The 24,646-nt window shown below is 36.2% G+C and overlaps 1 protein-coding gene across 2 annotated transcripts in view; it reads left to right on the forward strand.

Annotated features, from left to right (window-relative positions):
• The window catches only part of RNF13 (ring finger protein 13), a 155,030-nt gene that overhangs the window by 108,368 nt on the left and 22,016 nt on the right, over positions 1 to 24,646 (forward strand). For both annotated transcript variants that reach the window (XM_036849795.1, XM_036849794.1), the window contains exons 7-8: positions 1,023 to 1,128; positions 14,435 to 14,528. In XM_036849795.1, the coding sequence (XP_036705690.1) occupies positions 1,023 to 1,128; positions 14,435 to 14,528 (200 nt within the window). The remainder of the gene's footprint in view (positions 1 to 1,022; positions 1,129 to 14,434; positions 14,529 to 24,646) is intronic.

Consider the following 24,646-nt stretch of genomic DNA (forward strand, 5'->3'; position numbering starts at 1 on the left):
ACCTGGAGTCACTACTTAAAAAACCAGCCAGCAGTGGGTAACAAAGTAGTGTTGCTGGCACCATACTAGTTGAGTAGCACAGGAATATTATGGAGAAATCAGTCATCTCACTGACCATTATACAGACCCTTCCCTAGACTGAGGGTATTTTCTATTGCAGGATTTTGCTGCCATGTAAAATTTGCTCACGCAACACAGGTAGTGTGCTTATTCTGTTCCGTTTCATTTCATGAGTCCCAGTGAATTTTTATAATAGCAGTATTGTATGGTTAATAACCATATAACGTATTAACCATGGTTAGTAACAGAGGAGAATAAATCCTGTGGTACTCTCTACCCCCCTGTCCCCACGCGCAACATACACTTTTTTGTAGCGTTTTTTTTTTTTTTTCATTCAAGCTGTGGAGAAGGTTGAGAAGAGAGAAGCTACAACTCCTGTGAATTCTGTTGCCGGTTCTTTCATTCCATATCTCACAGATGAATGTGGAGTACAGGGGTTATATCTGTTGTACTTGGTACAACAAGCTCATGTGAAGCATAAAGGGAACGGGGAGTATATTTTCATCAACAGTGGCTCCAGAGATTTTTTTCATGGGAGGAATTTATGAACAGTGATTTGCTTGGGGAGGGGGTTCTTGTTGACATGCTGCCCGAGGCACTGCCATTTTTTAAATGCTGATTTTGCATGTAAAATATGCTAACTTTTACCCAGGTTACTAAATTCAGTAAATGCGTGTTTCCAGGATGGACACAGTAAGTATTGATTGGCTGATTTCCTCTACCCAGTCTAAAAGTTTCTTTTAATTATATAGGCAAATTATTTTGGCCGGTATGTAAAATTGACTTAACATTGGAAAAAGCATCCCTTAAATTATTAGAAATCATATGTTAGAAAATGAGATGCGTCTAGTGGATTGAATTGTAATGTCTAAATGCCTTTTAAAAATATTTTTGTTTTCAATTAATATCATAATTTGGCAACTTTTAATACTTCCCAACTATTAATTTTTCTTTTCTTCCAGGGGCCACATTATCTTAGTTCCAGAATTTAGCCTTCCTCTGGAATACTACTTAATCCCCTTCCTTATCATAGTGGGCATCTGTCTCATCTTGATAGTCATTTTCATGGTAGGTAAAATAATTTTAAATACTTTTTAAAAAATAGTATGAATGGCTCTAAAACACACTGTATTGAGTGAGAGAAGCCTTACATAAAAGAGTACGTATTGTATGAGTCCATTTATATGACCAGTTCTGGAAAAGGCAAAGATAATCTGGGTAGAAAAAAAATCAAAACAGTGTTTGCTTCTGGGGGGCTAGAGAGGAATGGGGAATTTACTCAGAAGGGTATAAGGGAATTTCCTGGGGAGTAAGAGTCACATTCTGCATCTTGAGAGACGTTTGGGTTGCGCAATGTCTGAATCACCAAATTCATACTTAAATTTTGTGCATTTCATTGTATGTAAATTTTACATAAAGAGAAAAAAGGAACTAATAAAAAAATGCTAAACTCTAAGTAATGAGTTTACATGCTGAAGTATTTGAGGAGAATTATACTGATATCTGCAGCTTACTTTGAAATGCATTGTAAAAAATAAAGAGAAAAAGATGTATTGATGGGTAGATAGTGGGATTCTCTTAGGGTTTATAGAAGAGGTTTCTAGAGGCTACATGGTGTGTGATATCAAAACAAATTGAATGCAGAAGCAGATATGAGAATCCCTCTGTATTCTATTAAGATAGATATTAAAAGAGACTTACAAAGATATAAAACAATCCCATTATTGTCTCTAACCTTTTTGTTTTTCATAAAGAGTATTTATATTAACATCCAGTGAGTTTATTATTGTATTGAATTCATAGATTAAAGATTAAACACTGTCTTTGAAATATTCAGTCTTCCTATGATGTTGTGGTCTTTCTTTTAATTTATTTTGGTCTTTCATATACATCAGTTTAATAATTTTTTTCTGTAAACATTTTGCATGTATTTTGTTAGACCTTTTTGGAATTTCATTTTCTAATTGGTTATTACTAGGGTATAAGAACATTGTTGATTTTTTTAAATAAACTTTTAATTTTGGAATAATGTTAAGATTTACAGAAAAATTGCAAAGAAGAGAGTTCCTCTACATTCCTTACCTAGTTGCCCCCATTGTTAACATTTTACTTTACCATGATACATTTGTCAAAACTAAGAAACTGACAGTGGTAACATTACTATTACTAAATTCCAGACTGGATAGATTTTATGCTTTTCCATTAATGTTTTCTTTCTGTTCCAGGACCCAGTCCAGGTTACCACATTGTTTTAAATTATCATGTATTCCCAGTCTCCTCTGATCTCTGAACAGTTTCTTAATCTATCCTTGTTTTTCATGACCTTGACATCCTTGAAGAGTCTTGGCCAGGTATCCTGTAGAATGTCCCTTAATCTGATATTTTTCTTATGATTAGACTGGGTTGGTTATAGGTTTTTAAAAAGAGTATCAGCAAAGTCAAGTGCCCTTCTCATCCTAACATGCCAGGGGGGTACATGATATTTGCATGACATCACCGATGATGATAACCTTCATCCCTTGGTTTAGGTAATGTTTGCCAGGTTTTTCCACTATAAAGTTAATATTTTTTCTCTTTCTCTGTTCTATTCTTCCTTTGGAAGTGAGGCACTAAGTATAGCCTGTCCTAAAAGTGGGGAGGGGCAGGAATTAAGCTCCACTTCCTGGAAGTAGGGAAGTATCTACATTTATCATTTAGAATTTTTTGTAAGGAAGATTTGTCTCTTCTTGGCATTTATTTGTTCAATCATTTATTTATATTAGTTTGTACTCTGTATATTTATTTTATACTTTGGGTAATAATCCAATACTACATTATTTTTGCTGTTTAAATTGTTTGAGCTTTGGCGATTGGGAGCTCTGCAGGCTGGGTCTTGGGTCCCTTTGATTCGACCCATCCTTTTGTCTTGTAAGTACTTCTTTAGTGTTTGGTACTATAAGAAACTCCAGGCTCATTGTTTATTTTTCTGCCCCAGCCCTGGAATCAGATATTTCTCCAAGGAGCTCTGCTTTTTTTAATTGAAGAGTAGTATTTAGAGACCAACATTTGGACACTGGACATTATTGATTTTTATATATTAATCTTATCTCTGCAAACTTACTGAATTCTCCTATTCTGGTAATTTGAATTTGTTGATTCTCCTGGGTTTTCAGTGTAGAAGCAAGGATGGAAAGTTAGAACAACAAACAACAAACAAAAAGTACCCTTGGCAAATTAGAAGTAAATACCCTTAAACCAATAAAGATTAATGACTAAAAACTTAAAATGAACATCATTAAATAGTGAATTATTAGAAGCCTTCCCATGAAAGTCAGGAACAAAAAACAAAGGATGCCTGTTGTACCTCCTGTTCAACGTTGTGCTATATTTTCTGGTAAAACAAGAAAAAATGTTATAAGAATTAGAAATAAACTAAATTTTTATTTGCCTTTTTTCTTTTAAAATAATGAATGGGTGCTACATTATATGTCTTTTTTTCTATCTGTTGTAATAATCATTGTTTTTTCTTTTACTCTATTGTTATGTTGGATTACATGAATTTGTTTCGTAAATTCTAAAAATCCTTGTATTTTGGGTATAAACTCTCTTTGATTATGATATATAAATTTTGTCTTTGCATTTTGGGTTATTCAAATTTTGCTAATATGATCTGCCAGTTTTACGCTTGGACATAGGTGCAAAAATCCTAAATAAAATATTAGCAATCTGAATGTCCAGGTAAGGGGAAAATTTTAGTTTTATGGGGCTAGAATAATCTTGACATCAAAACTAGACAATCCCTTGAGCACTGTTGGTAGGAATGTTAAATGGAGCAGTCACTATAGAAAACAGTACAGCAACTCTTCAAAAAAGTTAAACATAAATTTATCATATGATCTGACAATTCCACTTCTGGGTATATACCCAAAAGAATTGAAAGCAGGGAGACAGATATTTGTACGCTTATGTTCATAACAGCATTATTTTCAATAAGCCAAAGGTAGAAGCAACCCAATTGTCCATTGATGGATGAGTAGATAAACAAAATGTGGCATATACGTGCAATGGAATATTATTCAGCCTTAAAAAGGAAGGGAATTCTGACAGATGCTACAACATGGATGAATCTTGAAGACATTATGCTAAGTGAAATAAACCAGTCACAAAAGGACAAATACTGTATGAGTCTATTTATATGTGGTACCTAGAGTAGTCAGATTGAGACAGAAAGTAGAATGGTGGTTGCCAGGGGCTGTGGAGAGGGGAGAATGGGGAATTACTGTTTAATGCATACAGAGTTTCAGTTTTGGGACATGGAAAGAGTTTGGTAGAAGGATGGTGGTGATGGTAGCACAACGACGTGAATGTACTTACTGACACATACCTGTGTACTTAAAAATGGTTAAATAGTAAATTTTATGTTATGTATATTTTACCACAGTTTAAAATAATTAGACAAGATAAAGCTAGCCCCACAAAAAAACTAAAGCTTTCTTTTATTTTCTACTATCGAAAATAGTTTTTTTAAAATAAAATTGGGATTATCGTTTACTTGAATTTTTGGTGAAGGTTGCCTGTAAAATCATCTAGATCTGCTGATCTTTTTCATAATTACTTGGACGTATAAATGCTTGTCTACTTCATCATACTAAATTATATTTCTAAGAAATTGTCTATTTTGTCTGTTTTCAAGTATTGTATAAAGTGATTTATAATATTTATATACTCAAATAACAAAGAGAATTCCTACTATATGTGGGATGAGTTCTATTTATTCATATCCATCCATGCCTTGCACAATGTGGTCAGAAGTTTATCTTGAGGAACCAAGATGGCAGACTAAAACAACGTGTTCTCCCTCTTGCGAGAACACCAGAATCACAACTAGGTGCTGGACAATCATCAACAGGAAGACACTGGAACTCACCAGAAAAGATACCCCACATCCAAAGACAAGGAGAAGCCACAATAAGACGGTAGGAGGGGCGCAATCACAGTAAAATCAAATCCTGTAACTGCTGGGTGGGTGACTCACAGACTGCAGAACACTTATACCACAGAAGTCCACCCACTGGAGTGAAGGTTCTGAGCCCCACGTCAGGCTTCCCAACCTGGGGGTCTGGCAATGGGAGGAGGAATTCCTAGAGAATCAGACTTTGAAGCCTAGTAGGATTTGATTGCAGGACTTCGACAGGACTGGGGGAAACAGAAAATCCACTCTTGGAGGGCACATACAAAGTAGTGTGCGCATCGGGACCCAGGGGAAGGTGCAGTGACCCCAGGGGAGACTGAACCAGACCTACCTGCTAGTGTTGGAGGGTCGCCTGCAGAGGTGGGCGGTGGCTGTGGCTCACCATGGCGACAAGGACACTGGCAGCAGAAGTTCTGGGAAGTACTCCTTGGCGTGAGCCCTCCCAGAGTCTGTCATTAGCCCCACTAAAGAGTCCAGGTAGGCGCCAGTGTTGGGTTGCCTCAGGCCAAACAACCAACAGGGAGGGAAGCCATCCCTACCCATCAGCAGTCAAACGGATTAAAGTTTTACTGAGCTCTGCCCACCAGAGCAAACCTCAGCTCTATGTACCACCAGTCCCTCCCATCAGGAAACTTACACACAAGCCTCTCTCTTAGATAGCCTCATCCACCAGAGGGCAGACAGCAGAAGCAAGAAGAAATACAATCCTGCAGTCTGTGGATCAAAAACCACATTCACAGAAAGATAGACAAGATGAAAAGGCAGAGGGCTATGTACCAGATGAAGGAACAAGATAAAACCCCACAAAAACAACTAAATGAAGTGGAGATAGGCAACCTTCCAGAAAAAGAATTCAGAATAATGATAGTGAAGATGATCCAGGACCTCGGAAAAAGAATGGAGGCAAAGATCGAGAAGATGCAAGAAATGTTTAACAAACACCTAGAAGAGTTAAAGAACAAACAAACAGAGATGACCAATACAGTAACTGAAATGAAAACTACACTAGAAGGAATCAATAGCAGAATAACTGAGGCAGAAGAACAGATAAGTAACCTGGAAGACAGAATGGTGGAATTCACTGCTGCAGAACAGACTAAAGAAAAAAGAATGAAAAGAAATGAAGACAGCCTAAGAGACCTCTGGGACAACATTAAACGCAACAACATTCGCATTATAGGGGTCCCAGAAGGAGAAGAGAGAGAGAAAGGACCAGAGAAAATATCTGAAGAGATTATAGTCGAAAACTTCCCTAACATGGGAAAGGAAATAGCCACCCAAGTCCAGGGAGCGCAGCGAGTCCCATACAGGATAAACCCAAGGAGAAACACACTGAGACACACAGTAATCAAATTGGCAAAAAGTAAAGGCAAAGAAAAATTATTGAAAGCAGCAAGGGAAAAACGACAAATAACATACAAGGGAACTCCCATAAGGTTAACAGCTGATTTCTCAGCGGAAACTCTACAAGCCAGAAGGGAGTGGCATGATATACTTAAAGTGATGAAAGGGAAGAACCTACAACCAAGATTACTCTACCCGGCAAGGGTCTCATTCAGATTCGATGGAGAATTCAAAAGCATTACAGACAAGCAAAAGCTAAGAGAATTCAGCACCACCAAACCAGCTCTACAACAAATGCTAAAGGAGCTTCTCTAAGTGGGAAACACAAGAGAAGAAAAGGACCTACAAAAACAAACCAAAAATAATTAAGAAAATGGTCATAGGAACATACATATCGATAATTACCTTAAACGTGAATGGATTAAATGCTCCAACCAAAAGACACAGGCTTGCTGACTGGATACAAAAACAAGACCCATCTGTATGCTGTCTACAAGAGACCCACTTCACACCTAGGGACACATACAGACTGAAAGTGAGGGGATGGAAAAAGATATTCCATGCAAATGGAAATCAAAAGAAAGCTGGAGTAGCAGTACTCATATCAGATAAAATAGACTTTAAAGAATGTTACAAGAGACAAGGAAGGACACTACATAATGATCAAGGGATCAATCCAAGAAGAAGATATAACAATTATAAATATATATGCACCCAACATAGGAGGACCTCAATACGTAAGGCAACTGCTAGCAGCTCTAAAAGAGGAAATCGACAGTAACACAGTAATAGTGGGGGGGACTTTAACACCTCACTTACACCAGCGGACAGATCATCCAAAATGAAAATAAATAAGGAAACAGAAGCTTTAAATGACACAATAGACCAGATAGATTTAATTGATATTTATAGGACATTCCATCCAGAAACAGCAGGTTACTCGTTCTTCTCAAGTGCGCATGGAACATGCTCCAGGATAGATCACATGCTGGGTCACAAATCAAGCCTCAGTAAATTTAAGAAAATTGAAATCATATCAAGCATCTTTTCTGACCACAACGCTATGAGATTAGAAATGAATTACAGGGAAAAAAATGTAAAAAACACAAGGACATGGAGGCTAAACAATATGTTACTGAATAACCAAGAGATCACTGAGGAAATCAAATAGGAAATGAAAAAATACCTAGGGACAAATGACAATGAAAACACGACAGTCCAAAACCTATGGGATGCAGCAAAAGCACTTCTAAGAGGGAAGTGTACAGCTATACAAGCCTACCTCAGGAAACAAGAAAAGTCTCAAACAATCTAACCTTACACCTAAAGGAACTAGAGAAAGAAGAACAAACAAAACCCAAAGTTAGCAGAAGGAAAGAAATCATAAAGATCAGAGCAGAAATAAATGAAATAGAAACAAAGAAAACAATAGCAAAGATCAATAAAACTAAAAGCTGGTTCTTTGAGACGATAAACAAAATTAATAAGCCATTAGCCAGACGCCTCAAGAACAAGAGGGAGAGGACTTAAATCAATAAAATTAGAGATGAAAAAGGAGAAGTTACAACAGACACGGCAGAAATACAGAGCGTCCTAAGAGACTACTACAAGCAATTCTATGCCAGTAAAATGGACAACCTGGAAGAAATGGACAAATTCTTAGAAAGGTATAACCTTCCAAGACTGAACCAGGAAGAAATAGAAAATAGGAACAGACCAATCACAAGTAATGAAATTGAAACTGTGATTAAAAATCTTCCAACAAACAAAAGTCCAGGACCAGATGGCTTCACGGGTGAATTCTATCAAACATTTAGAGAAGAGCTAACACCCATCCTTCTCAAACTCTTCCAAAAAATTGCAGAGGAAGGAACATTCCCAAACTCATTCTATGAGGCCACCATCACCCTGATACCAAAACCAGACAAAGATACTACAAAAAAAGAAAATTACAGACCAATATCACTGATGAATATAGATGCAAAAATCCCCAACAAAATACTAGCTATCAGAATCCAGCAACACATTAAAAGGATCATACACCATGATCAAGTGGGATTTATCCCAGGGATGCAAGGATTCTTCAATATACGCAAATCAATCAATGTGATACACCATATTAACAAATTGAAGAATAAAAACCATATGATCATCTCAATCGATGCAGAAAAAGCTTTTGACAAAATTCAACACCCATTTATGATAAAAGCTCTCCAGAAAGTGGGCATAGAGGGAACCTACCTCCACATAATGAAGGCCTTATATGACAAACCCACAGCAAACATCATTCTCAGTGGTGAAAAACTGAAAGCATTTCCTCTAAGATCAGGAACAAGACAAGGATGTCCACTCTCACCGCTATTATTCAACATAGTTTTGGAAGTCCTAGCCATGGCAATCAGAGAAGAAAAAGAAATAAAAGGAATACAAATTGGAAAAGAAGAAGTAAAACTGTCACTTTTTGCAGATGACATGATACTATACATAGAGAATCCTAAAGATGCCACCAGAAAACTGTTAGAGCTAATCAATGAATTTGGTAAAGTTGCAGACTACAAAAGTAATGCACAGAAATCTCTTGCATTCCTATACACTAATGATGAAAAATCTGAAAGAGAAATTAAGGAAACACTCCTATTTACCATTGCAACAAAAAGAATAAAATACCTAGGGGTAAACCTACCTAGGGAGACAAAAGACCTGTGTGCAGAAAACTATAAGGCACTGATGAAAGAAATTAAAGATGATACCAACAGATGGAGAGATGTACCATGTTCTTGGATTGGAGGAATCAATATTGTGAAAGTGACTCTACTACCCAAAGCAATCTACAGATTCAATGCAATCCCTATCAAATTACCAATGGCATTTTTTACGGAACTAGAACAAAAAATCTTAAAATTTGTATGGAGACACAAAAGACCCCGAATAGCCAAAGCAGTCTTGAGGGAAAAAAACGGAGCTGGAGGAATCAGACTCCCTGACTTCAGACTATACTACAGAGCTGCAGTAATCAAGACAATATGGTACTGGCACAAAAACAGAAACATAGAGCAATGGAACAAGATAGAAAGCCCAGAGATAAACCTACGCACCTATGGTCAACTAATCTGTGACAGAGGAGACAAGGGTATACAATGGAGAAAAGACAGTCTCTTCAATAAGTGGTGCTGGGAAAACTGGACAGCTACATGTAAAAGCATGAAATTAGAACACTCCCTAACACCATACACAAAAATAAACTCAAAATGGATTCGAGACCTAAATGTAAGACCGGACACTCTAAAACTCTTAGAGGAAAACATAGGAAGAACACTCTTTGACACAAATCACAGCAAGATCTTTTTTGATCCACCTCCTAGAGTAATGGAAATAAAAACAAAGATAAGCAAATGGGACCTAATGAAACTTCAAAGCTTTTGCACAGCAAAGGAAACCATAAACAATACGAAAAGACAACCCTCAGAATGGGAGAAAATATTTGCAAACGAATCAACGGGCAAAGGATTAATCTCCAGAATATATAAACAGCTCATTCAGCTCAATATTAAAGAAACAAACAACCCAATCCAAAAATGGGCAGAAGACCTAAATAGGCATTTCTCCAAAGAAGACATACAGATGCCCAAGAAGCACATGAAAAGATGCTCAACATCACTAATTATTAGAGAAATGCAAATCAAAACTACAATGAGGTATCACCTCACACCAGTTAGAATGGGCATCATCAGAAAATCTACAAACAACAAATGCTGGAGAGGGTGTGGAGAAAAGGGCACCCTCTTTCACTGTTGGTGGGAATGTAAATTGATACGGCCATTATGGAGAACAGTATGGAGGTTCCTTAAAAAACTAAAAATAGATATACCATATGATCCAGCAGTCCCACTGCTGGGCATATACCCAGAGAAAACCATAATTCAAAAAGACACATGCACCCCAATGGTTATTGCAGCACTATTTACAATAGCCGGGTCATGGAAGCAACCTAAATGCACATTGACAGACGAATGGATAAAGAAGATGTGGTACATATATACAATGGAATATTACTCAGCCATAAAAAGTAATGAAATTGAGTCATTTGTAGAGATGTGGGTGGATCTAGAGACTGTCATACAGAGTGAAGTAAGTCAGAAAGAGAATAACAAATATCGTATATTAACGCATGTATGTGGAACCTAGAGAAATGGTACAGATGAACCGGTTTGCAGGGCAGAGGTTGAGCCACAGATGTAGAGAACAAATGTATGGACACCAAGGGGGGAAAGCCACCGGGGGGTGGGGATGGTGGTGTGATGAATTGGACAACTGGGATTGACATGTATACACTGATGTGTATAAAATTGATGACTAATAAACTGCTGTATAAAAATAAAATAAAATTCAAAAATTCAAAAAAAAAGTTTGTCTTTCAGAGAAGTGGACTTTGAGATTTTCTTTTTTTTTCTTTCATTCAACAAATATTTATTCTGCACCTCTGAACCTCGGCACTGCTCTAGGGTGTGAAGTTTCCTCAGTGAACAAAATAGGTAAAAATCCCTGATGTCAAGTATTTTACATTCCAGTGGGACTTATGTATTTACTCTCCTTTTTAATTTATCTCATGAATTTCTGCTCTTGGCAGTATTATTTTCTTTCGTCTACTTGTTTTGGATACGTTGCTTTTCTTTTTCTAGCTTGATCAGCTAAATACTTATTCATTTTTCTTTATAGTATATGCCCTTAGGTTATAAATTTCTCTTTAACAATCACTTTTGCTGTATGTAACTCATTACTTTTGATAAGGAATATTTTTATTTTAATTTGGTTTAAATTGAGAAAATTTTTTTCACTGTTATGTGGGATATTTCTTTACCACTTTTGATGTACATCCATGTGAATGGGAAACTCAGTTACTAATACTCCTAGCCCTTCCCTACTCTTCTACTCATTTGGTCTTAGGAGAGATGAAGTACCTTATCTGTGTGGTACATTTGGGAAGAATAAGTTAGGGCATGCTTGGCTCAGCTTCATCTTTCTCTTGAGGTGAACCTGTCTTCAGCTCCTCCAGGACTGGTTCTGCAGTTCTAGGGGAGGGTGAAGGAAAGGCCTACTCCATTCCTGATTGTCTTTGTCTATATCTGGGTGGGTAAGGCAGTCTAATTCAGTGGTTAAGGAGAAGGTTCTATTTCTTTCTTCACCGAGTTAGGTGCTCCACCTGCTTCCATCTGCCAGTTCATGATCTTATTTTGAAGTTATTCAGAATTCAGGTGGTGAAGAGACATGGTAATTGTGGTGAAATTTTGTAAACATTCCCCACCATATGTGTGAAAAGAATTGTGGAGTCCAAAGTTTTATATATGTCCGTTAGTTTGAGCTTGGGTATTTGTCTTGTCCAGTCTTTTTTTCTTTCTTTCTTTCTTTTGTATTATTTTAAAGACAGTTTTATTGAGATATAATTCACATAATATAAAATTGACCCATTTAAATCATATAGTTCAGTGGTTTTTAGTATATTCACAGAACTGCAGTCATTGCAGTTGTCCGTGGTTTTTTGCACTCCTCTGTTCTCTAAAGCAGTGCTATGCAATAGAACGATGTTGTGAGCCACATTTATTGTAATTTAAGATTTTCTGGTAGCCAAATTAAAAAAGGTAAAAGGAACTATTTTGGTGAGATTAACTTAAATACTGTATTTATTTAACTTAATAAATCTAAAATGTATTTCAACTTTCAGTTAATATAAATAATTAAAAAATATGTTTTACATTCTTTTTGTACTAATCTTTGCAAACTGGTGTGTATTTTATACTTTTACAGCAAATCTCAATTGAGACCAGCCGCATTTCAAGTGCTCAGTAGCTACATGTATATAATGGCTACCATATTGGGCATCATAGGTCTGTGGTCTTTACTTTTTTTTTTTTTGGTCTGCTTGATCTAGAAATTACTGAGCTTGTGAATTTGTGTATTTCTCCCATAATTTTGTCAATTTTTAGGTGAAGTGTCCTTTTTATCATTGTGATAACTATTTCCTAATGATGATTTTTGTCTTATATCCTGTTTTACTTTATATGCCAACTTTTACTTAGTATTGTCATGATATAATTTTAGCTATCCCTGTATTTTTTACCTTTACTTTTGTCTTAATGTGTCATTAAGTTTTAATCTTGTGTCTTGTGAATGGTTGGAATTTTTTCTTTATCCAATATGATATACTCTTTTAAAAAAAAACTGGTGAATTTACCCCATTTGCATTTTTGTGATTTGGACTAATTTCTATTGTTTACTTTTTATTCTGTTTTTTTTTTCTACTATACAGATTTGGATTACTCAACTTTTTTCCTCTTTCTCTCTCCCTTTCTCCCTTTTTCCTACTAGTTTGAAAGCTTATATTGTTTTTTTCTAGTGGTTACTATTAAAATTTTAAAACAAACATCTACTGATTAATATATTAATAAACTGCACATTTAGATTGTACAGTTTGGTAAGTTTTGACATACATATGTTTACCTGAGAAACCACCAGCGCAATTAAGATAATAAAATATCAGATCAGCTTGAAAAGTTTCCTCATACTCTGTGATAATCACTCCCTTTCACCTCTTCCAAATTTTTCCTTCATGTCTCCCCCCACACCATTCCTGGGCAACCGCAGGTCTGGTTTTGGTCACTGTAGATTAGTGTGCATTTTCTACCACTTTATATACAGGGAATCATAAATTACATACTCTTTTGTGTCTGCCTTCTTTCTCTCAGAATAATTATTTTGAAATTCATATATGTTATTGAATATATTGATATTCATTACTTTTTATTGCCAAGTTGTATTCCATTGTATGACTATACCACAGTTTTGTTTATCCACGTACCTGCTGATGAACATTTGGGTTGTGTCTCGTTTTTGGCTATTACAAATAAAGCTGACATAGACTTTTTTGTACATTTGTATACAAGTTGTTATATGGATATACACTTTCATTTCTATTGGCTAAATATAAGTAGGAGTGGGATGATTAGGTCATTTGGTAAATATGTGTTTAAATTTATAAGAAACCACCAAACTATTTTCCAAAGTGGTTGTACCATTTTACAATCCTTTCAGTAGTGTATCAGAGTGCCAGTTCTTCTACTTCCCTGCCAACACTTGGTATAGTCAGTCTTTTTCATTTTAATCATTTTAATAGGTATATAGTGGTATTTGTGATTTGAATTTTCATTTTTCTCTTGACTAATTATGTTGAACATCTCTTCAAGTGCTTATTTGCCATCTGTATATCTTCAGTAGCAAAGTGTATATTCAGATATTCTGCCCATTTTTTTCTCTTGGGTTGCTTGTTTTCTTATTATTGAATTTTGAATTCTTTATGTATTCTGGATAGAAATCCCTTATGAGATGTGCAATTTGCAGATATTTTCTGCCAGTCTGTGAACTGTCTTTTATCTTTAAACAGTATCTTTTGGGGACAGAAGTCCTTAACATTGATGTAGTCAAATTTGTCAAAATTTTCTTTTACGGACTTTGTTTTTGGCATTTGGTTCTGGTCCCATGGACTTCTTTTTTATTCTTGCAAGCATAGCAATTTATATTTTAAAATATTTTGTATATTTTATCTGATATTTCTGAATATTTATAGTATAGGTGTTCTGTATTAGTTCTGTCCATTTTGCTGCTAGAACCACTGAAAGTGCAGTTTAATGCATGTTATGTTTGAAAATGTTATTAGTTTGTAACTTACAGAAATTCCAAACCCCCCCCCCCCATTTTTGATCCAGTGGAGTCTTTGTAACCTGGAATCTACCATTTATATTTCTGCAAACAAATAGTTACATGTTATTTAAAATGTTTTTGTCAGAGTAAATTAAAGATAATTTAGGTCATTGAATAAAAATTCAAAGGATAATTTATGGGCTAACTAATCACTAATGATAACTAATCATGGATATTTTAATTAATAGTCTCATGACTAGGGTTTAAATAAATTGAATTGATTTGTAGCAGCTATCTAGAAACATAAAAGACATTTGTTATTTTAATGGTCATTTTCTATTTGCATGTTTAATATCTGACTCCCTTTTTTTTCTCTTTTATTTTTAGATCACAAAATTTGTCCAGGATAGACATAGAGCTAGAAGAAACAGACTTCGTAAAGATCAACTTAAGAAACTCCCTATACATAAATTCAAAAAAGGTAAGTGAATATTTTTATTTTCTAAATAAAAACCCTTAGTTTATTTAATAATACATGGTGATTATACTCTAATGCAATCTTCTGAGTCCTTGCCATACCCTATGCCTAACACTCAGTTAGTAATGAATGAGTGAATGTGGAAGATGGTCTTTTGCTGTGGTTTTCCTGGTGAAGGCAAGAAGGGGATACATGGTCTTCAGAGAATTTAAAAACAATAATGAAACTGACCAAAATGCTTTTTATTATCCCCATGTGCCAGAAGTTCTAAACATCAGTAGGTAAAATACTTCCCTCCACCTGGGTGGTCTGCTCCCACTGGTCTGCCTCCCACTCTCTCTCCCACCCTACACCACCACTGTATTAACATTGCAGTAACTAAACACATAGTTTATAGTGTTGTGTTAACTAAACACAGTAGATAGCTATTATGTGTCAATATATTGTAAATGTATCATCTCACTTAATTTTCATATTTCTATGAAATGGGTACTGTAATGGGCATTATAGGTGAGGAAATAGAGGGTCAGAAAGGCAAAAAATTTAATGTCTCACAGCCAGCACTAAGAGAGCTGGGGAGGGGCATGGGTCTAATACTCTAGCCAATGTAGTTTCTCCTGCTTATGCTTGGTGAGCTTTTAGTGTAGGTCCATGCTTATTAAATCTTTTTGGCCAGTAGTCCCCAGAATTTTCAATTTCTGTACCAGTAAAAATGTTCTGTTTTTTAATTCAGCAAAGAAAATGCATAGAGAGTGGAAAGGAGAAATAGAGAAGGCATTAAAACTTAATTCTGTCAACTATACTTCAATAAAAAAAAATTAGTTCTGCAAATTTTTTATTTTTCCAGGTAACAAAATGTTTAAAAAACCTACCGTTTATAATAACCATAGTTTATGAAAAATATAAAATGTAACAACAAATAAATAGGAAAATCTCATGTTAAAAAATAAATAACGACATTCATAAAAATGCAGTGTGCTATCATCATACAGTGTGGATTAAGTAAAAGTTATTCATAAACCAATTTGAGGGCTGGCTTTAGGAATCACTTTTTTAGACTCCATTTTGTGTGTTTATTTTTATGTTTCCTAAAACCAGGGGGAAAAAAAGAGTAAAAAAAATGATGTTGATATTGTCCTAGGCTAAAAATGGGCATGCATAGTTGGCTTTTCTTCTGAGTAAGATAAGTAGCCATTGTAGGATTTTGAGCAGAGAAAAGATCTAAATTAAAAGTTGAGTGGGCCTTTCTTGCTGCTATGTTAAGAATAAGATGCAGAGGGTCGGGGTGTAAGCAGAGACCAGATGGGGGCCGTCACAGTAATCCAAGTGAAAGACGCATGTGGCTTGGACTGGAGTGGCAACAGTAGAGGGGGTGAAGAAATCTTAGATTCTAGATACATTTGTAAGGTGGAATGTACTGGATTTATTGATGGACTAGTTATGGGGAGAGGAAACAAGGATGACTCCAGATTTTTTGGTCTCAGTGACTGGAAGGATGGCATTGCCTTAAATAGAAATAAAGATGGTGGAGCAGGTTTGGGGAGGAAATTTGGGAAATCAGTGTTGGACATGTGGAATTTCACATGTTCACTAGACATTTAAATGAGTCTGGAGTTTAAGAGAGGGGTCTGAACTGGAAGTATTGATATAAAAAGATATATTTAAATCATAAGACTGGATGAGATTACCAAGAGAATGAGTATGGATGGACAGAATACTAAAGACATATTGGGGCATCCCAACATTGAGTAAGGAAGAAGAGGAATCAGCAGTGGAGACTGAGAAGGGGTGACTAAGTTATACAGAGGAAAATCAGAAGGAGTGGTTTACCAGAAACCAAGTGATGCAAATCTCTAAGGAGCAAGGAGCGATAGATAACCTGTGTCAAATGTTCCTGATAGATAAGTAAGATGAGAACTAATTGACCATTAGAAGTTATTATCGTGATGTACAGTTTTGACAGAGTGGTCCGTCCATAAACCTGATTGTGGTGGGTTTGAGAATGGAAGGAGAGGAACAGTAACTATAGGCAACTTTTTCAAGAAACTTAACTACAAAGGGGAGCAAAGAAATAGTGTAGTAGCTGGTAGGGGAAGTTTCGTTAAGAAATAATAGCGTATTGCTGAAGGAAATTGATGACGTAGGTGATAGATGGGAGAATTGCTATAATAATGTCTTTGTGAAGGCAAGAAGGCATGGGATCTGGTGTACAAATAGGTGGATTGACCTTAGATAGGAGCATGGAGAGTTGAGCTTAGGGAAAGTAGAATATGTGGGTGCAAAATCCTGGTAGTGTTTATGGTGGTCAGGCTGTGGAAATATTCTTTACCTCCATTGTTGTCAGTGAAGTAGGAACCACAATCATCAACTGAAAGATGAGGATGGGGGAGGAGATTTTGGAGGTTTAAGAACAGAAAGGTATAAAATGTTATTCTGGGAAAGTAGATGGGAAGATGGGCTAGGGAAATATAAAACATTGCCTGGGAGCCTGAACCTCCCTTTCAGGTTCATAGTTATGAACCAGTCAGCATAACTGTGTGTTTTTCTCTAGCCATGTTCATCTGTATGGAGTGGTGTTTATCCTTACCATACCGTCACATCTTTTAAAAAATGTGAAGTATGACATGTATACAGAAAAGTATATCAGACATTTTTCTGGAACCATCCAGTTCAAGAAACAGAACATTACTAGCATTGCAGAAGCTACTGTGGCCCCTTCTAGATTGTAATCCTTTCCTCCTCACTGGAAGTAATCACTATGCTGGCTTATGACAGTCATTTCATTGCCTTTATCTTAAGTTTTGTCACCTATGTATGGATTCCAAAACAATATGATTTAATTTTTCCTAGTTTTGAATTGCGTTTTTGGTCTTACCTCTTTTATTAACAGTTTTTTTGGTGAAATTAACCCACTTTATTACATGTATATGTAGTTCATTCACTTTTATTTCTTTGTATAAATATATTATTTATCCATTTTACTATTAATAGACATTTGGGTTTTTTATTTATTTTTTATTGAAGTATAGTTGATATTCAGTGTTCTGTTTTGTTTCCCCAGTTTGGGGCCATTACAGACCATACTTTTTTAAGAACATTCTTGTACATATATCCTGGTGTGTATGAGCATGAATTTCTTTAGAGTATATACCTAGAAGTAGATTAGCTGGCTTAGGATATACATATCTTCAATTTTATTGGATAATACCAAGTTTTTTTCAAAGTGATGATGGTACCAGTTTATATTCCTCTCAATAGTGTATAGGAGTTCCTGTTCTCCCACATATGTACCAATATTTTGTACTGACAGCCCTTTAAATTTTAGCCAATCCAATGGGTTTATAAAGATAGCTCATAGTGGTTTTAATTTACATTTCCCTACTCGTCAGTGAGGTTAAGTGCCTGTTTATATTTTTATTTACTAGTTAGATTTTCACTTCTGTGAAGCACCTTTCATGTCGTTTTCTGTTGGGTTATCCTCCACTTCTTTTCTTTTTTTTAATTAATTAATTAATTTATTTATTTATTTATTTATTGCTGTGTTGGGTCTTCATTTCTGTGCGAGTGTTTTCTCTAGTTGCGGCAAGTGGGGGCCACTCTTAATCGCGGTGCGCAGGCCTCTCACTATCGCGGCCTCTCTTGTTGCGGAGCACAGACTCCAGACATGCAGGCTCAGCAATTGTGGCTCACGGGCCTAGTCGCTCCGCGGCATGTGGGACCCTCCCAGACCAGGGCTCGAACCCGTGTCCCCTGCATTGGCAGGCAGATTCTCAACCACTGCGCCACCAGGGAAGCCCTCCACTGCTTTTTACATGTAGGAGGAATTCTTCAGATGTTCTCACAACCCCACCCTGGAGTTGTGGTGTGTGGTGAATCAGTTCTTCACTGATTTTTTGTGTCTTAACTGTCTTCTGGTTTGTCGCTTATGTTTTCACAGGACTAAAGTTCTTTTTTAATTAATTAATTAATTTATTTATTTATTTATTTTTGGCTGCGTTGGTTCTTTGTTGCTGTGCGCGGGCTTTCTCTAGTTGCGGTGAGCGGAGGCTACTCTTCGTGCTGTGCGCGGGCTTCTCGTTGCGGTGGCTTCTCTTGTTGCGGAGCACGGGCTCTAGGTGTGCGGGCTTCAGTAGTTGTGGCACGTGGGCTCGCAGGCTCAGTAGTTACGGCACACAGACTTAGTTGCTCTGCAGCATGTGGGATCTTTCTGGACCAGGGATCGAACCCGTGTCCCCTGCATTGGCAGGCAGATTCTTAACCACTGCACGAGCAGGGAAGTCCCCTAAAGTTCTTTTATGGTAGTGTTTTTGCATGTTTTAAAAGAACTTCTTCCATACTCTAAGGTCATATAGATATTATGTTATCTTCTGAAAGCTTTATAGTTTTGCCTTTCATGTTTGGGTATTTAGTCTACCTAAATTGATTATGTAAAATGGGGGCCCAATTTAAGTGATTTCCAATTCGATATTTTGTATAAGGATATCCAGTTGTCCCAGAGCTAAGTATGAAAAATACACTGTTCACAGTGTTGGTCACCTCTGACACAATCAAGTGTCCATGTGTGTGAGTTTGTTTCTGGACTTCTGTTGGTCTTACTGTTTGTCCTTATACCAATACCACACTATCTCAGTTACTATAGGTTTATGGTAAGTCTTGATATCTGATCGAGTTAGTCCTCCCACCTTGCTCTTCAACAACTTTTAGTTATTTTTGACACTTTGAATTTCCATGTAAATTTAAAATCAGCTTGTCAAGGCCACCCTACCTCTAAACATATACATACAACTATTGTATTTGTTGTAGTAAAATAGACATAACATAAAAGTTACTACTGTAACCATCTTTAAGTGTAAAGTTCAGTGACATTAACTGTATTCACATCGTTGTGCAGTCATCACCACCACCCATCTCCAGAACTTTTCCATCCTCCCAAACTGAAACTCTGCACCCAGTAAACAATAACTCTCCATTTTCCCCTCCCACCAGCCCATGGCAACTATCATTCTGCTTTCTATCTCTGTGAATTTGTCTTTTATAGGTACGTCATATAAGTAAAATAATAAGTGATTGGCTTATTTCACTTAGCATAGTGTCCTCAAGATTTATCCATGTTGTAGTATGCATCAGAATTTCTTTCCTTAAGGCTGAGTAATATTCATAATATTCTATGTATATACCACATACTGTTTATCCATTCATGTGTTGCTAGATACCTGGGTGCTATTGTGAATAATGCTGCTATAAACATAGAGGTACAAATGTCTGTCTGAGTCTCTGCTTTCAGTTCTTTTGGGTGTATATCCAGAAGTGGAATTGCTGGATTAAATGGTAATTCTCTGTTTAATTTTTTGAGGAACACCATACCATTTTCCATAGTGGCTGCATCATTTTACATTCCCACCAGCACTGCACAAGAGTTCCAGTTTTTCTACATCCTTGCCAATGCTGTCATTTTCCGGGTTTTTTTTGATAATAGTCATCCCCTAATGGATGTGACATGGTATCTCATTGTGGTTTTGCTTTGAATCTCCCTAATGATTAGTGATGTTAAGCATGTTTTCATGTGCTTATTGGCCATTTGTCTATCTTTGTAGAAATGTCTGTTCAAGTCCTTGGTTGTATTTGTCTTTAACCTTTTGGGAAATAATTTCAAACTTAGAAAAACTTTGCTTCAAAGTTAAAAAGCTTTTGTTCTGAGAAAGAGTCTGTTAAGAGGACAAAAAAACTTTTCATGAATTGTCCAAAAACACCCATATACCCTTTACCCAGATTTACCTATTACTTACTATATTAGCTTCCATAGGGTTGCTGTAACAAAGTACCACAAACTAGGTGGCTTAAGACAATACAGATTTATTTTCTCATAGTTCTAGAAGCTAGAATTCCAAACTCAAGGTGTTGGCAGGGTTGTTTTGTTCTTAATCTAGGGAAGGAGTCTTCCTTGCCTCTTCCTTGTTTCTGGTGGTTGCTGGCAATCCTTGGCTTTCCTTGACTTGTGGCAGCATAACTCCAATCTCTGCCTCCATCTTCACATGGCTTTTTTCCCTGTGTGTGTATGTGTGTCTAAATTTCCATTTCTTATAAGAACACCCAAATCCATTGTAACCTCATCTTAACTTGATTACATCTGGAAGGAACCTATATCCAAATAAGGTACATTCACAGGTTCCAAGTGGACATGAGTTTTTGGAGGCAACCTATTGCTTTATCATTTTTGCTCTCCTTCTTTACGTATGTATGTATGTATATAAAATTTTTCATCTAAATAATTTGAGAGTAAGTTATATGCATCATGATCCTTTATGTCTAAATATTTTCATGTGTATTTCTTAAGAATAAGGAGATTCTTTTGTGGTACTGCATTTAAGTCACCAACTTCAAGAAATTTGTTGATGGACTATTTTAATCTAATTCATTCCTTTTTCTAGTTTTGTCATTTGTTCCAATAGGTTCCTTTATAATAATTTTTCTTCCAGTATAGTATCCAATCTAGTATCACTTATTGCATGTAGTTATCATATTTCTTTGGGTTTCTTTAATCTGGACTTGTTATTCAGCCTTTGTCTTTTGTGACACTGACATTTAGAATAACACAGTGCCCCTGCCTTTTGTTAAAAAACATTTTTGTTTTTTAATAGATTTTATTTTTAGAGCAGTTTTAGGTTTACAGAAATATTGAGCAGAAAGTATAGAGAGCTCTTATATGCCCCTCCCCTCTTAAAATACTCCTAATATTATCATCTTTCATTTGTGTGGTACATTTGTTACAAATGATGAATAAATATTAAAATATTATTAACTAAAGTACATAGTTTGTGTGAGAGTTCACTCTTTGCATTGTACAATTCTGTGCATTTTGACAAATGTGTAATGTCATGTATCTACCATATCATATAGAATAGTTTCACTGCTCTAAAAATCCCCTGTGCTCCATCTAGTCATCCCTTTCTCTTTCCTTCCCACAAACCACTGGCAACTGCTGATCTTTTACTGTCTCTATAGTTTTACCTGTTGCAGACTGTCATATAGTTGGAATAGCAAATATGCATTTAAGGTTCCTCCATGACTTTTTGTAGCTTGATAGGTTATTTCTTTTTGTTGCTGAATAATACTCCATTGTATGTCTGTACCAAAGTATGTTTATCCATATTGTCTATTGAAGAACATCTTAGTTGGTTCCAAGTTTTGGCTGTTAAGAATCAAGCTGCAATAAACTTTTGTGTGCATGTTTTTGTGTGGACATCAGTTTTCAACACATTTGGGTCAACAACAAGGAGCATGATAGCTGGATCATGAGGTAAGACACTGTGTGGCTTTGTAAGAAAACGCTCAACTGTCTTCCGAAGCAGCTGTACCATTTTGCTTTCCCACCAGAAATAACTGAGAGTTCTCTTGCTGCACACCCTCTCCAGCGTTTGGTGTGGTCAGTGTTTTGTACTGTAGCCATTCTAGTAGGTGTGTAGTGGTATCTCATACATATGATGTTGTGCAGCTTTTTATATGCTTATTTGCATTTGCCATCTGTATATCTTCTTTGATGAGATCTTTTACTCATGTTTTAATTGGGTTGTACACTTGACTGAATGTTTGTGTTCTTCCAAGATTCATATGTTAGAGCCATAATCCCCAATGTGATGATATTTGGAGGTAGGGCCTTTGGGAAGTGATTAGGTCATGAGGATGAGGCCCTCATGCATGGGATTAAGTGCCTTCATACTTGAAGAAACACAAGAGAGATGATCTCTCTCTCATGTGAGGATACAGCAAGAAGGCAGACATCTGCAAATCAGGAAGAGAGCAATCACCAGGAACCAAATTGGCCAACCCCTTAGTCTTGGACTTCCTAGCCTTCAGAACTGTGGGGAGTAAATGTTTGTTGTTTGAACCACCCAGTCTATGGTGTCTGTTATGGCAGCCCAAGTGGACTAAGACAGGTTGTTTTCTTATTTGGGTTTTAAGAATTCTTTGTATATTTTGGATACCAAGCCTTTATCCGATATGTATTTTGCAAACATTTTTTCCCAGTGTGTGGCTTGTCTTTTCATTCTCTAACAATGTCTTTCTCAAAGAAGAAGTTTTTAGTTTTAATGAAGTCCCTCCTATCGGCTTTTTTCTTTCATGGTTCATTCTTCTGGTGTTGTACCTAAAAACTCACTGTCAAATTCAAGGTCACCTAGATTTTCTATGTTATCTACTAGAAGTTTTAGAGTTTTGCCTTTTCCGTTTAGGTCTATGATCCATTTTGAGTTAATTTTTGGGAATGGTGTAACATCTATGTCCAGATTCTTTTTTTTAATATTTCTTTTTATTCTGGTAAAGTATGTATGTAACATAAAATTTGTCATTTTAACCATCTTAAGGGTACAATTCAATGGTATTAATTACATTCACAGTGTTTTTGCAGATATCACGACTATCTATTTCTAAAACTTTTTCATCATTCTGGAAACTCTGTACCTCTGAAACAATTACTTCCTATTCCCACCTCCCACCAGTCTCTGATAACCTCTAGTCTACTTTCTGTCACTACAAATTTGCCTATTCTAGATATTTCTTGTAAGTGGAATCATACAATATTTGTCCTTTTGTGTCTAGTTTATATCATTTAGCATAATGTTTTCAAGGATTACCCATGTTGTAGCATGTATCAGAACTTCATTGCTTTTTATGACTGAATAATATTCCATTGTATGAATTTACCACATTTTGTATATCCATTTATCTGCTGATGGACACTTGAGTTACTTCCACCTTTTGGCCATTGTGAATAACACTGAAAATTGGTGTAAAAGTATATTTGAGTTCCTGCATTCAGTTTTTGAGTAAGTATCTAAGAGAGGTATTGCTGGATCATATGGCAATTCTGTGTTTAACTTTTTGAGAAACTGCCATACTGTTCCACAGTGTATTCTTAATTATGACACCAAGAGCATGAACAAAAAAAAGAATAGAGAATTTGGACTTCATCATAATTAAAGGGTTTTGTGCTTCAAAGAACATTGACAACAATGTGGAAGAATAAGAACCCTTGTGCATTGTTGCTGGGAATGTAAAACAGTGCAGTGGCTGTGAACAGTGGAAAACAGTATGGAGGTTCCTTAAAAAACTAAAAATAGAACTACCTTATGACCCAGCAATCCCACTACTGGGCATATACCCTGAGAAAACCATAATTCAAAAAGTGACATGTACCACAATGTTCATTGCAGCACTATTTACAGTAGCCAGGACATGGAAGCAACCTAAGTGTCCGTCAACAGATGAATGGATAAAGAAGATGTGGCACATATATACAATGGAATATTACTCAGCCATAAAAAGAAACGAAATTGAGTTATTTGTAGTGAGGTGGATGGACCTAGAGTCTGTCATACAGAGTGAAGTAAGTCAGAGAGAGAAAACAAATAGCGTATGCTAACACATATACATGGAATCTAAAAACAAAACAAAAAACATGGTACTGATGAACCTAGTTGCAGGACAGGAATAAAGAGATAGACATAGAAAATGGACCTGACATGGGGTGGGAGGGGAAAGCTGGGGCAAAGTGAGAGTAGCATCGACATATATACACTACTGAATGTAAAATAGTTGGCTGGTGGGAAGCAGCAGCATAGCACAGGGAGATCACTCGGTGCTGTGTGATGACCTAGAGGGGTGGGATAGGGAGAATGGGAGGGAGGCTCAAGAGGGAGGGGATATGGGGACATGTGTATGCATATGGCTGATTCACTTTGTTGTGCAACAGAAACTAACACAGTATTGTGAAGCAATTATACTCCAGTAAAGATCTGTTAAAAAAAAAAAGACATTGCCGTAAAATAACTAATAAGAACCTGCTGTATAAAAAAAAATCAAATCAAATCAAAAAAAAAAAGAATACATTGCCAATTCCAAGCTCATGAAGATTTACCCCTATGTTTTCTTTTAAGAGTTTTATGGTTTTAGCCCATACTAGGTCTTTGATCAGTTTTGAGTTAATTTTTATATATAGTGTGAGGTAGGGCTCCAACTTTATTCTTTTGCATGTGGAAATGCAATTGTCCGAGCACCATTTGTTGAAATGACTATTCTTTCTTCATTGAATGGTCTTTTACCCTTGTCAGAGATATTGGCCATAG

The sequence above is a fragment of the Balaenoptera musculus genome, chromosome 4 (assembly GCF_009873245.2).
Source record: "Balaenoptera musculus isolate JJ_BM4_2016_0621 chromosome 4, mBalMus1.pri.v3, whole genome shotgun sequence".
Classification (NCBI taxonomy): domain Eukaryota; kingdom Metazoa; phylum Chordata; class Mammalia; order Artiodactyla; family Balaenopteridae; genus Balaenoptera; species Balaenoptera musculus.